The sequence below is a fragment of the Drosophila nasuta genome, chromosome 3 (assembly GCF_023558535.2).
Source record: "Drosophila nasuta strain 15112-1781.00 chromosome 3, ASM2355853v1, whole genome shotgun sequence".
NCBI classification, from domain to species: Eukaryota; Metazoa; Arthropoda; class Insecta; order Diptera; family Drosophilidae; genus Drosophila; species Drosophila nasuta.
This window is the reverse complement of record NC_083457.1, coordinates 9803052-9820149: the sequence shown is the minus strand read 5'-3', so window position 1 is coordinate 9820149 and position 17098 is coordinate 9803052. Positions and strand designations below refer to the sequence as shown.

The following is a 17098-nucleotide window of genomic DNA, read 5'->3' as shown; positions in this document are numbered from 1 at the left end:
GCTGCAAAGAGTCCTATACTATGTGTCCCTATACTTAATGTAAGGACGATTGTGTAGGCATGCCTAATCATCCGTGGATGTGCACAGCAAAAGCCACATAAGATATCATTGTATGCTAACCAAAAAAGGAAAAAATCTAGTAAGAAAGCTACAGTCGAGTGAGCTCGACTGCGAGATACCCGCTACACATTGTAAATAAAATCAAAACAGCGCGGTATTCAGTTTAAAATATGTCAAATTAACATACCAAAAAAATACTATGAATATACTAAATGCTATATGTGGAACATAGTACTGTTCAAAATAGACCATAGAGTGCAAATTATACCGAATTCTCAGACAAATAATCGTAGACCCCATGCAGTAGGCGTAATTTGTCATATAGAAATATTTCCTAAATACCAAATACAATTATTATACGATCGCAATTAATCAATCTCAGGAATCACAAATATAATTGTTATTAATTTGTACAGAAATTCTATCTGCAAAACTACGCTTGTTTCGGCTGTTGACGCTGGTCAAGAATATATATACTTTATATTGTCGGATATGCCTCCTTATGCCTGTTACATACATTTAATGCAAGCACAAAGTTAATATACCTTTCCACCCTATTGGTGGCGGGTATAAAAAACCTTATGTATGTCAACCGTGCTTCCCACTCCGACTCAGTAGAGTACATTAAGAATTCGATTCAACTCGATTTAAGGCAATAAAAATTGAACATTGACTCTGATTTTTTCTTTCTTTGCTTTGCATATAGTATATGCCCACACTTCCGTTAACGACGTTTCCATTTAATGCCTTTGCCTTCCGCACCTAACCGGATGTCCTGAAAGCGGCGAGCGGAGCAAACGTTTTTTGGGGGGCGTTTTCGCTATTTACCATACACCATTTATGATTTTGATTAATGTTCCTGGGCATTAGGTAAATGTTGCTTTCCATCAGCAAGGGCATAAGAAGAGCTTCGGGCTAATGTTTATTTGCATTTAATGTGTTGTGTTCAATTTTTTGCGCACATTTTCGCCACATAGTAGCAAAAAGTCATATTTCATTTGAAACCGCACCCCAAAATAATGCATAATGATTGCCGTTTATTTATTATTAATTTACACTAATTGATTGCATTTGATTTGTTTTTGGCACATAAAAGGATAATTGTTTATTTCCATAGCATGATGTAAGCATAATAATTATTTTAGTTTAATTCAATTCTGATGCTTGCATAAAAGCAAAATACATTTACCCCAAAAATTTATTAGTACTGATTGCGCAAAATTTGGTTAGCAATAAAACAGTGTTTAGTGAAATGATTTTGGATTTCCATAATCATTAAGTGATTGCTTTTGCCATTGATTTGCACTCGTAAAACATTTAACAAGCGACATGAGGGAGAAAAATTACTGCCAATATTATATGAGAATAAAATCTATTCTTAGTTGGGCTCCAGTTGAGAATTTCCTACTTAATCGCTTTAATATGACGAACGAACATTTGGTGCCATTTCCCATGATTTTTGGCCCAAAGCTAACCAAGTGTGCTAAGTGGCTTCTCTTCTTTTACTTTTATTTTTTGGGAATCCATTTAAAATGTCTCTCAAATAATTTTCTCTTCTTGTCGCATAAGAACATAATGACGACAATGATGAGTCGAGTCTTGAATCTAGAGAAGTGAAGCAAAAGCTTCAACTTTAATTTGGCTTCACAAATTCAATGGGTATGGAAATCTATGCTAGGTTTTTCCTCTTGCCCACTGGCCATGCTTCTTTTTTTTATCATGTATCCTATGTGTCAGAGCGTGCTGCAGACAACTTTTTGGTAAGTCAGTAAAGATTCTTATGGCCAGGACATGGCCATTGTTACGAAATGTCCTATTTTGTCTTTGGCAACAAATTGCTACTGTTTTTTTATTTTTGGCTCGGCTTTTTTGTGCACACTTCCTCAGCATCTTTTTGTAATCTTTCATTCGGTCTGTCATGTGCTTCATTTCGACTTTTTATTCTGAATCTCATTTCATGTTCATGAGCCTGAAGAGTGCTATGGGATAATCGACTTCTGGCTCATGTAAGCGTTTAAAATAGCTGACAAAGCTAATGGACTTGCATGCACTTTTAAGACTCGAAAATAAAAATGCATTTAATAGTCAATTGTGCAGATAATAGCCCGAGTTGAACTATACTAAGACAGGATGAGACATGAAGTTGTGCCTCGGGTGCCAAATCATCCTCATTAAAGTTTCATTCGCCTAAGTGTGAGTAAAATTGCAAAGACACAAAAGCGAGAAGAAGCTGTGCCAAGCTGAGAGAGCTTAAGCGACTCCTACTCAGTCAGACGATTAATCAAACGAATCAATAATTTAGCAAATCAACATCAAGGACGAGTATAACAACAGGACCTTCGCTCGCTTCTGCTCTCCGGGGCCTGCCCTCCGGTCAGTCTTTAGACAAGCAGTTGGCCATTAGCCCGGGCATGAAAATCAAATCACTTGCATTTTCACATCAATTTGCTCACTTTTGCCTTGCTCTGTTTTCCCTCTGTTCTGCTCTGACTTGCTTTTGTTGTTGGTATTCTACTCGTCGTATTTGTGAGTTTGCTAAATTCAAATGCCAAGTCGTCGCACTAAATGTTTGTGTCAGCCGAATGCTTTAATTCAGTTTAGTAAAACTGTAAGCAAAAGATAATTTAGTATTAATAAATCATTTCACTCGAGCAAGTGCGTTGAGTGAAATTGAAATAGAAATATAAATATAAATCAAGGACATCTATAATCCACAATCCAAATGCGAACGCCCGCACTTGTATTTTTATTTGCATTTATTTATATTTAAGTAAGTTGTTGATTTACCCTTCTGGCAGCAGTTGTTTGCTTTCTATAAACATGCTACAAGTCTGTCAACCGCAAAACTATAAACACGGACTCAAATGCAACCTTCGGCAAGCAAAAACCGAGTGCTACGGGGTACGAGAGAAACCGCAATTGAATTTCAAATCAAATTTTCGAAATAAATTCGAGAATTGTGTGTGTTGTGCGCCCCATGATTTCGCATTTATAAAACGTGGCAGGCAGAAAGAAAAAGTCACAAATATAAAAAGGTTTTACTGAAAACCCAACGTGTAGCAAGTTGACAGCTTTTCAATAATTTACATACGATTAAACGAGGTCGCAGGGTGACTCAAATAAAACATATTTAATATTAAAATAAATTTTAAAGTCAGAATATTATTTAACCGAAATGGAAGAAATCCATAGTGAATTGAGTCAACTGCATTGCTTCTTTGGTTTCTATATTCAAATATACTTCAATTGAGAACTGAAAAAAAAATATTTTTGAATTGTTTAGAAATACAATAGATCAAGGCCATGTTTAAAATTGATTTAAATTGAACAATTCTATTGCAACTTTTTAGTAGTATACAAGTTCTATCAATTTCAATAAATGAAAAATATTTTTTGGTGATCAATTCAATTGATTAGCAAGAAAGTAAAAGATTTATTGAGCAGAAAAGAATGAAATTCATAGTTTTTAATTTAGCAAGTGCATTGCTTATGTTCGATTCAAATAGATTTAAATTGAGAAATTAAACAATATTAAAATTGTTGAGAAATAGCTAAAAAGTTGTGTTTAAAGTCTCAAGTGCGATTAAATTTACCAACTGTATTTCTACTTTGATGGTATACAAAATAAATCAATAAGGATAAAGAGATAGAAAACATAGTTTGTTTATGCTAGCAAAGATTTATTGAGCAGCAAAAAATGAAATTTATTGTTTAAGTTTCACATTTAATAACTGCTTTGCTTTTTCTCTAGTTATAAAATTGAAATCAAACAAAATGAAGCAATTGATTTTTGGCGCAGCTTACAACATGCCGTTGTCACAGTCGCTCCTGCTGATAGGTACAATAAATGATGCTGTTGTTCGCCGCGAAACTGAAATGATGATGGTGATGTTATGAAGAACTTTGGCGTGAGTTGCAAGTACTCAAGTTCAGCTTCAGGTGTCGTGCTAGGTTCACAGCGCGCTGGTTTGAAAACAGTTTCCAGGTGCTGCTGACTTGCAAACTGCTTGCAAATTTATGCAACATTCACTGAGCGAAAGCTGAATTAAGCAAACAAAAAACACATTGCACACACATTGTCGCACACACACAGTGCGCAGCAAGCAAGAAACCTTGCAACAAACATATTATGCTAAAAGTAGAATAAAGACCAGCGTGACACGCCCGGGGCCAAGTACGTATCAATCCGCTTAGAATGTGGAGACAGGAAGCTAAGAAGCAAAGTTTGTAGCTCGTTACAGATATGTGGTGGAATATTACATTTATAGGTTTTATAGCTCAGTGCCAGCACAAATCAGTTGTAAATGATATGCCACACATTACGTATACGTAATATGATGGGGCTTACGTAAGAACTAGTTTTTTAGCTTTGCCTGCTTCTGGGTTAGAGTCTGATCAATATTCTTGTATGAAAGAATTCATTTCAAGTTCGCTCTGAAAATTAAAGCTTATACAAATGAAGGACATTGATAAGTGCCAGACTTTTTAGTTTATTCAGTTGCAATTCTTAATAATTGGCAATTAAATATAATTGGCAAAACAATTGCCTTTGAGGTATTTAAATAATAATAAACTAGTTTCTGATTACATTTCAAAATTAATCATTTGTCATCAAGCAAATAATACAAATGTTAATGAATCACATTGAAAACTGCAAGAATTTGAAGATAACATTGTTAAAGAAAACAACAAATGATTAATAAAAGTAATTAAACGTCAAATTGTCATTAAGTAATTTATAATTTCTTACTAAATAGTAATTCAATTGTAAACTTGAGCCATTGTTGACCAAAAATAAATCAACAAATAGCATTAATAATGGCATTGACAAGTGAAAAATTATTAAGTTTAATCAGTAGATATTTTAGAAGAAGAAAACTAGAAATCAATCATAAAGAAAAAATATAAAATATGAAATTTTCTTTGAGATTATTTAGTAATTTTTTGTATACCTTTTCAAATAAATTTAAAATTTTACCTTTTGTCAACACCTACACAAAACAATCATAATATCAATGAATGACTTTGTGCAAATTTATTTGTTTTGAATCAGTGGCAAGACATCAAATAAATGGCAAAGAAATTAAATATAAAAGTTTCTTGGAGATTATTTTAAGATTATAATCTTATAAATATATAATGAATAGTTTATTGAATTACAAATTTTATCTTTTGTCAACAGCCTACGATTCAACTAATCACAATAATAGCATATAATCGTTTGTACATCAATCAATTGAGTTGCACTTTATTTTCTTAATCGAAAAACAAACAATTCCTGATCAATTTGAGAGAATTGGCCAATAGCCGAAAGTGCTGTCCAATTGAATTTACGCTGAAACCACTCACCGCTGAGCACAGCACATCGATTTATGGCATCGATATATACGAATAGATGGGTTAAACGGACCTAAACCATCGCGCGTTCTGTCCTCAGCAGAAGAGCAGAGCAGAGCAGAGCCTGGTGTTTTCATGGCATTGATTTTCAATTTGTATTGCGGCACGTGAAGTTCTTCTGCTTCATTTGGTTCTGTTCTGTTCCGTGCTGTTTTGCTTTTGCTGCGTAGTAGTTTGCTGGCTGCTTGTATTTACCTAAGCGGATAAACATGGGGCACTCTCTGGGCCGAAGGGTCTGAGTTTGCTTTTGGACACGGATATTTATTCTGATAGCGCAGAGAAGCAGAAATAGTTGGGCATTTCTCTCTGGTGTCTCTTCTTTGAGTCTAAGCAGAAATTGAATTAATTTAACCGCATCCGCTAGATAGTCCCAGCTCCAAATATCAATTTCAATGCTGAATCTGTATCAAAAGGCACGAACTATTAAGCTCTGCATGTTAAGTAAGAACTTTACTTTATATAATTCCCTCAAATAAAGCCTGAATTTCAATCAATTTTAAATTGTTTCACACAAGCTCTTGCTACCTGCTCATCCGTTGCGTTTTATAATTGAAGCCACGCATTTAATTTTCTGCAATTATTATTATTATTATTTTTTGTATCACATGTTGTTCAGAGCTGAAATATTACACACAACAGAATTTTATGCATTTAAAACGAGAGTGATAAATGGGATTTCAACGCATGCTCTAGTAGCACCTATAATTATGCAAAAGGAGAATTAAAATTGAATTTCATGTTTTGTTTTCATTTTTATTTTACAGTTCCGAGTGCTGCCAAAGTGGTCGAAGGTTATTGGTTGGGAAAGAGTCGGTGAAACAAGCATCAATGAATCAATTTGACGCCCCATATCGACTATGTTTATGGCTGCATTAAATTTTAATTGAATTACGCGGCCTATTGGGTATTCAGTTAATGCATGCGTTGCCGATAAATGTGCCACTTTGTGTATGGCAAACGGCAGCAAAAATGGCAATACGTGGAAATTGTCGACATACTCGATATGTTTCATGGCCGCTCCTGATTGCAGTGGCATTTAACTTCAGCATAATTTGAATTCATTTAGCAAATTAACGGTAATGCGATCAGTACGTAAAATAACACTTCTTTTTGTTGTCGTATCAAATGATATCTGAAATAGACATGACAATAATTATCCCAAAACAACTGCGTAAAAGTATAGAGAGAACGGCCATAAAATCTGAAGGCCAAATTAGCTTTGCACAAATATTTTTGATACTCTAGGAGGAGAGAGTGAAAATATTTTGCTGAAAATAATTTCATCCTTAATTTGAGTTCATGCGCAAAATTGTCAGCATGCTTGCGAGTCTTTTCTATATTAATTTAATATTTGACATTGGGATGGGATGATGAGCAGCTGTGCACAGAGCCACGTCGATACACAATGAACTTTTTCTACACGAGTGACAGTTGAAAAATTTATAAATACTTGGGCATCCAGCAGTTTGTTTTTTCTTTTTTTTTTCGTTGTAATATTTTTGCTTTTTACCCTTCGTTGGGCAGACAAGGAAATGGCGAAGAAAAGTGCCTGGAAAGTTTTCGTTTTCGTTTTTGTTTTTGTTTCGATAGTTTGCCATGGAATGGAAATGATTGTGGGTCAAGAACGAGTCACCCTTTTGCCTCTTTCTGCTGCCGTTTTGTTTCGGCCTCAATTACGAGAATGAGCACAAATCATTAAACAAAATAATAATTTCCGCAAGGGGCAAGCGACATGCCGGAATAAGACCGGAATGGAAGTCGAGGACCCAAACAAAGTCGAGCATGGGGACGAAGGCGAAGACGAGGAGAAGCTCGACAAATTGTGAGCAAAACAAAGGACACACACAGTGCAAATTCTCAAACAAACGACACATACATACATGTGGTAGGGGATACGAAAAGGGGAAAACTCTTGACATGGGGCACACACACACACACTGGCGAAGGCAAGAAGGCAGACAGAGGTAGGCAGGTTTCCCAACAAGGACCTGGATCTGAGCAAATACCAAATGTCAAGTGCAGGGCGTTAAATTGTCGCAATGTGTGAGGAAGATGAGGGGATGCCGATGTTGCCTGACCTTTCTGCTTTCGCCTTGGAAATCACTTTAAAGTCTTTCGCTCGCTCGCTCTCTTTGAAAACATAAATAAACGCAGTTTCCCCTGCCAACTTTACACGACTGACCCATTCTAGTTGCTTTAACGCGCCATTTGTTATTTCCCAGCAGCAGCAAGCAGCAGCAGCAGGCATAGCAAATGGTTAGTCTGAATTTATTGTGAGTAAAAATGAAAATTGTCAAAATGAAGCAAACGGGTGGGAAAGTGAATAGCAGCCAGCTCGTGAAAAATGCGTCTAACTTTGCTAATAATTTGCATACTTTTTAGCGCGTTGAATAAAACTTTTTTCCCTCATCTTCCCTCCATCTCATTTTCATACTCATTCTGCATTCCTCCTCCTCACGCTCCTCTCTTTGTTCGACTATCATGCACACGCACAGTGGACTCTCGACTCACTCACTGGCCAGCTGCTGCCCTCCGCCAGGCAGGAGGGCAACCTCAACAGTTCGTTGGATTCTTGGGACTGTTGAAATGAGAACGCGCCAAAGCTTCAAATTTTCACACTTTTCGCCAGCGCAAACAAAATTAACGTGCACGCAAACTTAAAGGCGTTTTTACTTACACGCCTCCTTTTGCACTTAGTTCCTCCCATTTTCAGTTTTCTTACTCCCCATTCTCATTCCTATTCGCATTCCTTTTTCCTTTTGCGTGCCAGCAACCACAAATACCGCAAAAAGTTGCACGAATGCAAAAACCTTTTGCAAAAATGTCACAAAAAAGTGCGGAGCCCGCTCAAAGTGAGTATTTTCCCGTACTTGTCCTACGTTCCGGTCTTCCCATTTAGCATTTCCCCCCGTTCCGTTCCGACCCGTCCCGTCTCGCCTCACTCGCGAATTTCACGCGGCGCTGTCCACCGCCTGAAGCAATCGGATGTTGTCGCTTCAGTTCCAACTCCGGCGTTAACAAACTCAGTATTCCACTCCCTCTCTCTCTCACTCTTAGTTCGCGTCTTCTCTCTTTGTTGACGTTGTCGCTGCTGTTGCCTTTATTTTTTGTGTGGTTTCGACCAGTTACAGTGCCATCCCACTCATCCTTTGGACACATATCGCGCGGTAACTTATCCTGCTCTCGCCAGTTTGCATACGTCAAAAAAGCGAGTGACTCTGTCACTGTCAAAGTATCACAGTGATGCATCAATTAGCGACACTTTACTCGCAACGAGTTACCAATTTCAAATGAAAATTCAAATAGAGACTGCACACAAGGAATATCTCATGTTATTTTCAATTACCGATTGATGGATTTGGAATTCTAAACACGTCAACAAATAGATTTCAATGTAGTTACCAGAAGTTTGGGTGAGCTAAATAAATCAATTAGATTATTTCTGGTCAACTTAGTTTGGGAAACAAGAAATTAGAATTGATTAATTGGCAATGACTTAATTTCATAAAACTTATGAAATTTTAACTCTAATGGGAACTATAATTCTTTAAGCAAATTTAATATAAAAAACATTTATAACCTGAAGACTAACAAACTCATCGTTGAAATATAATCATGTTTTGCAAGTTGCAATCAAATTAAAATTAAATTAAAATGAAATAAAATTTCTAGCTCAAAGAAATAATTACTATTTTCTCATTATTAAAGATAATATGAATAACAATCAAAACGTAAACGATTGTTGCATATTTTGCCCAAAAGCATGTATATATCTTCAAGCTAATGATTTAATTTCCGCAACAAAAAAGAAAAAGCATTCGCACAAATATGTGGCAATAACCTGCCACAAGACTCTAAAGGAATGCCACGCATTTCGTATACCACGTAGAATATTCCCCTGCAGTTTTCTGCGAAATTAAACGTACGTACATATTTGAAAACATTGCTGTTGTAGTTATTATTGTTGCTGTGGTTGTTGTTGTGGTTGTTGTTGGCGTTGCCGTTGCTTTTGTGCTGGGTAAATAAAACTCAAAACAAATGAATACAAATGTGAAATAAACTAAGTAAGTTCTGGGCAACGGATGGCGCAGTCGAACTCCTTTTACCAGGAGCAAGGAGGCAGACAGGGGCAGGCAGGTGGGGAGGATAAAGTGGAGGAGAGGAAAAACCAAACGAAATTGCTAGAGAATTTTCGTTTGCTGCTGCTGTTGCTGGCGCTTGTGCTATTACTGCTGTTATTGTTTGATATTTTCCATGCTCATCTTTGCTCGTTGCGAACAACAAAAACAATGCAACAATGAAAACAACGAGCCAAAAACTCGGAGAGAGACTCGGCCAAGTCATTAATGGAAATGCATTGCAGTCCAGGGCATGGAAAGTGGTGACTGGCGAACTAGCAGCTAGCATCTGCAGCCAGGCACTGAATGTTCATATTGGACAACACCAGCTGCATTACTCATGCGTCACGTTGGCCTGCACAGAATGGGGAAAAACAGTGAACGGCAAGCAGAGAACGGTACAGACAAAAGTGTAGAATTTCATAATAAAATGATGAATGAAAACGTGCTCTTTAAAACTGAGCGTGTTTTAATTTGCACAAGCAAAACACTCGGCAATGCTGAAATGCTGAAAGAGTGCAAGAAAAGTTCCAATCTTCCCAAAAGTGGAGAAGCAAAAAAATAAATATAAACTCTTACAGCCAAATAGAATTGAGTACTTCTACTTCTACTGTAAGCATCTCTTAAACTGGCTATAATCGAAACAAAGTTGTCCAGAGACCATTAAAGAAACTTATCGACAGAGATAATATTTGCAGTTTGCATTGTTTGGCCTTGATTATGCATTTCCATCCTGGCCATCGGACTGATTCCTAACTGTTTTTCTGGCTATCTGACATGGTCGAGGCATTTGCTTGTCTCACGTAGCAAAAACGACATGCAGATAAAGTGCTTCATGTACCGCACCTCAACAAAAACACTTCTGGCTTCTCTCTCGCTTGAAAGGGGAAGGGAGACACGGTAACAATATTCCCGAGTGTTTGTTTATGCAAAACTCATTTGACTGTAGAGAGAAGACCTCTGCTGTGGAGATAGATACCGCCGAGAGAAAGAAAGGGAAAGCACGAAGAAGAGTAAACGCAATGCATTTCTAAGTTGCTGTCCTCCATTTAGCACCAGCTGACCAAAGTGTGTAGAAAGTGCATAACAATGAAGAAGGGGAAGTCAGAAATTTCATAACTTTCTGGCCAAAAAAACTTAAGCAAATGTTTTATCCAAACGCAATTTGAATGTCAAATTTAGGAATATTATTTTCACAATCTAAAATGCACCAGCATTCTGCGTTACAATGTTGAAAATTATTTCTTGATTGGATTAAATTCGCCACACACCGTTCGCTGAAATTCAAATATATAATTCCATTTGTGCACATTTTTCGAGCATTTTCAATCGAATATTCAACATGAGTTTCACACTTTGTATGTAAGTTTTCAATTAACAACTACAAGTTCTTCAAAGAGTGTTTTCATTTTGTAACATTCTGTACTACAAATTGAATTCAAGCAATTCATGCTAATTAAATCAAGAAAGAGCCTTAAATCGTTAGCAATTTAAATGAATTTCGCTCCGCATATTAATATATGTATTCAGCTCAATCTGCCGTCATCTCATAATTTTTCATGAATGGAAAACTTTTTCGGTAAAAGTTTAGCAACAAGGGAGTCATTGGATTGCGGTGTACAGGGTATGCGAATAGCAGGTAGAGCCACAAAACAAAGCCGAAAACAACTGTAAAACTAAATAAAACAAACAAACCAAATCCAAAATGATTTGCAGTTTCACATAACTGAAATAGTTTGTACAAAAATTTCCCTGCAAGCACCACACAAAATAAAGTTAAAGTTTCCAACTGTGGGCGTTTCAAAATCAACCTTGATTTGGGCAAAGCAGATGGCAAGGAGCCAAATGGCGCTCGATGCAAAGGTTGCAAAATTTACAACAACAAAAATGAAACCCGGAAAAGCGATAAAGCATGAGAAAGGGAGAGATAATAAATTGTAGCAAATCAATTTCAATAAACAATTCTTGGGTAAGCACAACTTGAATAAGAAATTATTAGGAATTGGAAATAAGAATTATAATTTATAAATTAGAAAAAAATGGAAATGTATATACAGCACAGTAACTACTTTTTAAAAATCTTCTGCAAAATGTTAAACCACTCTATTTAATATAATAATATATGTATTCTTCAATATGCCAAATTCATACATAGAACAATAATTAAGTTTTCCAAATAGCGAACGTTCAAGCTACAAATATGCAGGTTGCTTGAGCTTAAGAAATTCATAGATAATAAATTGTAGCAAATCAATTTCAATAAAAAAATTCTTGCGTAAGCAAAATTCGAATTCTTGTCTTAAAAATCATTAGTTGTAACAACTTGCAAATATTTTTCTTTATAAATTCTAGAGTTCTCAGCTTCAATTCATTTCGAAGTGAGGAAAAAAATCGAAATGCCAGCAAAAGGCATTCAGGGTTAACGCATTTCCATGTTTGCCAGGAACTAACCAACGAATTTTTGCTAGTTTCATTCTTTTCTTTTCTCTTCTTTTTTTTGTGTTGCGGTGCCCACATTTGATGGCCACTTTTTATGGAGCAAGGGCGGAAGGTAGGGGGGAGGAATCGGGAGCTTAAAGGTGCCGCACATGGCATGGGAGGAATCATAAAAATAAATGAAAAAGGTCACTTTGTATTGGTTGTGAGACAATTTAACACAGGCAAATGTGTGTGCAACTGTAATTTTTGTGCCGTCGCCGTTGCCGTTGCCGTCAGCAGCAGTAGCAACAATTGTGAAAGCATCTTTCGCACATACCCCGCAGCAGATACCGCACACAATGTACGTACATCTGTATGTGTGTTACTATGTGGTAGATACATACACAGTAAATAGTTTCGGCTTGGACTTGATGTTAAGCTATGGATGGGGCAAATTGTTGGGGTGGTATCATATTGCCCTTGTTGTGTTTGTGGGCAAAAGTATTTATGTAGCTTCTTGTTGTTGTTGGTTTTTCATTTGTTGTGTAGTGTATGCACACACGCACACAGACAAACGCACATTCGCATAGATTGGCAGACAAACAAACAGATACGCAACAACACCAAAAACACCCACACATTTAATCCTTAACAAAGCCCACACACATGTGGCCAAATGAACATGTTAAGTTTTCAACAGCCATAAATTATTTCTTTAACAGGCTCTCTGCTGTTGTTGCTGTTTTTTTTGCTGTCCTACTCTGGTATATGTTAAACGATCCTAAATGAATATAATTTATTGTGGCCATTAGAACTGGTCATGGCAAGTGCCCTTATTCTATTTTATTCCGTCTGCCCAACAGACGCAAATGTAATCCATAATCTGAGCCAGGGGGAAATATTTGGTGCAAGTATGACGAACGTGCTCTAAACTAAGATGTTCGGCAAGTAGCTTAGTAATAAAATTACAAAATATATAATATAAAGTCAGTACTAAAAACTTACGTAAAATATATGAATAAAGCTGCATAATTCTTATAAGAACCTGACTTGTTGAAGCTTGTAGCATTAGTGAAAGTCTTAAATTTAATATCTTGTCAAGAATACTCTATATAGAAATTATATTAGATGTACTAACAATTAGAATTGTATTTCATAAAATAACTGGAGTCAGAATATTAATAGTACTCGACTGTGAGATATCTTTTACCCATTTTGAATAAAAGCAAGACAGTGCGGTATTGTTATTAAAACATACTAAATAATATACCACAAAATACTAAAATATACCGAAGTCCATATTTGGATATCGATGATACTTTCGAAATATACCATGGCGGCACAAAGCTAAAATACCCTTCTACCTAATAGTAAAAAAGTAAATATAGTAAAATAACTATTATTAACTTTTTAATATTAAATAAAAAAAAATTTTAGAATCAAAATTCCTGAACCAAGATTTTTATTTAAAAATAAAATTTTTAATGGGAAACTGTTAATTTAAAATCTATTTTTTTGTTTCATTCTAGAATTCTTGTTTTAAGAGTTTTTATGTATGTATGTTAAGATCGAAGAGTTGTCAAGCTCAAGATTTGTATTCTAATGTGTAGAACGTGAGGAAAACCTCAGCGTAGTAATTTGCCTATCTCGACTTGAATATTATTTTTCACAACAATCTTTATTAATAGGGTGGCGTCGACAAATTAAATTCAATTTAAAACACAAGCTCTGCTGTCGTCTTAGTAGGTGCGCGGAGCTGGAGGAATAGGTGCTACAGAGTCGTCCAATGTCTCGTCAATAACAGCGCGATATCTGATGGTGGCACAACCCTCATCCCCCTCCAAAAAGGTCATGGTATGCTTACGCCAATGCTCCTCAAATGGTTTCTTCTTTTGTCCCTTCAGAGGTGCGCTGTAATCGAACTCATCCAGACGCGTCTTGAAATCCTCTCGGGCATGAGAGCCGCGCGACTCTTTGCGATTCTCCATTGCGGTAATAATGTGCACCGCATTGATGAGCATATTTTGCAGCTCCAATGTCTCGACGAGATCCGTGTTCCACACTAAAGTTCTGTCATGCACTTTGATGTCCTTAAATTGCCTGTACAGATCTTGAATCTTCTCGAGTCCCTCTTTGAGTAATGCGCCCTCTCGGAACACAGCCGCATGTGTGGTCATCGCACGCTGGAGTTGATCCCGAAGCTTTGCAGTTGGAATACAGCCGTCGGCACTGCGCAACTTTTTGAAGTTATCCATTGTCTCCTCCGTCGCACTCTCGGGCACATCGGGTGGCGTGTCGCCCGGGCAACTGTTCTCGGCAATGTCCAAGGCGCAGGAGCGACCAAAAATGATCAGATCGAGCAGAGAATTGGCGCCCAGACGATTAGCGCCGTGCACCGAAGCACAAGAAGTCTCGCCACAGGAGTAAAGACCCTCGACGATGTGCGATTCGCTCTCCTCGTCCACGGTGACCACACGACCCATGAAATCGGTGGCCACACCTCCCATATTATAGTGCACAGTGGGCAACACTGGCACCGGATCCTTAGTCACATCCACCTTGGCAAATATTTTGGCAGTCTGCACAATGCCAGGTAAACGTTCGCGTATAATGTATGGATCAATGTGATGTAGCTGCAGGTGGACATGATCCTTCAAAGGACCACAGCCATTGCCGGCCAGCACTTCCATGGTCATGGCACGAGCAACAACGTCACGCGAAGCCAGATCCTTGGCCTTAGGTGCATAGCGTTCCATAAAGCGTTCGCCCTTCGAGTTGATAAAGAATCCGCCCTCGCCACGCACGCCCTCAGTGATAAGACAACCTGCGCCATAAATGCCCGTCGGATGGAACTGCACAAACTCCATGTCCATCAGCGGAAGCTTGGCTCGCGAGACCCAAGCATTGCCATCACCAGTGCAAGTGTGGCCGGCGGTTGTGGAGAAGTAAACGCGACCACAGCCGCCGGCTGCGACAATCGTGTTCTTGGCAATGAAGCGATGAAACGTGCCCTCATCCATGTTCCAGGCCAAGCAGCCCACGCAGGCGCCATCCGCCATGATCAAATCGAGCACAAAGTAATCCACAAAGTAATTACACAGTTCACCATATTTCAAAGTCTGTCCATACAGCGTGTGGATGAGCGCATGGCCAGTGCGATCGGCCACCGCACAAGAGCGTGCAGCCACGCCTCCCTTGCCATAGTCCAAGGTCTGCCCGCCGAATGGTCGCTGATAGATCTTGCCATCCTTAGTGCGTGAGAAGGGCATTCCGTACTGATCCAGTTCGTAGACAGCCTCTTCGGCCTCGCGACACATGTAGTGAATGGCATTCTGATCGCCCAGCCAGTCGCTGCCCTTGACGGTGTCATAGAAATGATATTTCCAGTCATCCTTGTTCATGTTCGACAACGCTGCATTCACGCCCCCTTGGGCGGCCACCGTGTGCGAGCGTGTGGGGAAGAGTTTTGAGAGCATCGCAGTCTTGAAGCCTTTGCGAGCCAACTCGAAGCCAGCTCGCATTCCAGCGCCACCAGCTCCAATCACAATCGCATCAAACTTGTGGTCGCACATCTCGTAATCGGATTTGGAATGCGAAACCCGAGATGAGTGCAACAAGCGTGTGGAACGCTGCACGCTGCCAAAGAATGTGTTTCGACATATTGGTAGCATTTTTAAGAGATGCATTGTGTGTGAATTATATTTCAATATCTTTATTTATGTGTTTTATTTTACGTATTTCTAGTGGTGTCAAAACAAGTTATAATACTTTCGACAAACGACTCAAAGCAACTAGATTACACGATTATTTTTATTAATATGTCAACAGAAAATTGTGAATTTATTAACTTAAATAATAATAAATAAATATATAAATTAATAGCCTGAATTTTCATTAGAATTTTAACAGCAATCAATTTTCTTCAGTTTGACTTATTTGGTTCAAAAAGTTATACAATTATCATAAAGTAAGTACGAAAATGTCAACATAACTTTAATTTCAACTATTATTAGTGTTAAGTTTATAGAGTTTTATCTGGCATTTCATTTTTAAATTTATCATTTTATTTTGAGTTACTTTAAAGTCAGTAATAAATTCTTCTATGTTGTTTGATTCATTGCGAATTAACGGATTTACTTATTTGTTTGCTTTAAAAAAAAATATGAATTAAAAGTTGTTATGAAATAACTTACTAAAATAAGTACAGAAAATGAGTTTTAAAAATATAGTATCAAATTAATTATTTTATTTTTAAGTTTTAATTAAATCGATAAATTTGTTTTATGTTGATACGTTAAATTTATATTCCGTAAAACGCTTAAGTCGCAGTTTAATTCTTGTAATCTTTTTTTATCATATTTAAGTTATGGTTAAGTTGTCTGCATTTCTCCGACTCCAGTTGAAAAACTCTCGACCCCGATGAGCTGAGATCACCTTGTTGTTTCAGCTGTTGTTTGTGAAGTAACACCATTTCTAATATTAGTTACCATCGCAGTGGCGTGGCAGTCGAACTCTTTACCATTGGACTAACTAAAAGCTACATATTTCCACGAAAAATCCTCCCAGCGGCAATCGACGCGAACACAAAGACGAAGCGACGGCAACAGTAACAGCAATAACAACAGCAATAACAACAGCAACAACAACACCAAAAACAACGGCGTCGGTTGCAAACAGTTGATTGTGAGGGCAAACAGCGAACCGTCATCGATGAGGGGCTGCTGCGGCGGGGTGGCAAAATATCTATGTACGCGAAGAGTGTAGCAAACTCGTAGTAGTCGTAGTCTTGTAGTCGTAGTCGGCGTTCAGGCCATGCCCATGTCGAGCAGAGAGTAAACATACTTAAGCGAAACGAAAACACGAATTACACCGCTTTTTAGCCCGGCCAGACGAGGGCACAAGCAACATGCAATCCAAACAACGCAACCTAACTCATCGCCATATGCAAATGAGTCTGGCCCTGGTCTTCTCTATGGGCAAATAGAGTGGTACTACAAACCGCCGCCAGGCATTAGGTAGGCAGATCCTAGGCACTGACAGGGCCAGAGAGCGAGAGGGGCGAGAGGTGAGAGGCAAGCGCAAGAAACGAAAGACTTGGAACACGA

At 37.9% G+C, this 17098-nt stretch overlaps 2 protein-coding genes across 2 annotated transcripts in view; both read right to left on the bottom strand.

The window, feature by feature from the left end:
- The window catches only part of LOC132790993 (uncharacterized), a 91368-nt gene that overhangs the window by 58727 nt on the left and 15543 nt on the right, over nt 1-17098 (bottom strand). The window lies entirely within an intron of this gene.
- LOC132792032 (succinate dehydrogenase [ubiquinone] flavoprotein subunit, mitochondrial) lies at nt 13566-15758 on the bottom strand. The gene has a single exon (XM_060801233.1). The coding sequence runs from the start codon at nt 15677-15679 to the stop codon at nt 13733-13735; it is 1947 nt and encodes a 648-aa protein (XP_060657216.1). The 5' UTR covers nt 15680-15758; the 3' UTR covers nt 13566-13732.

Excerpts from the sequence above, each read along its gene's own strand:
- LOC132792032 (XM_060801233.1), bottom strand. The coding sequence starts at position 15,679 with ATGCATCTCTTAAAAATGCTACCAATATGTCGAAACACATTCTTTGGC.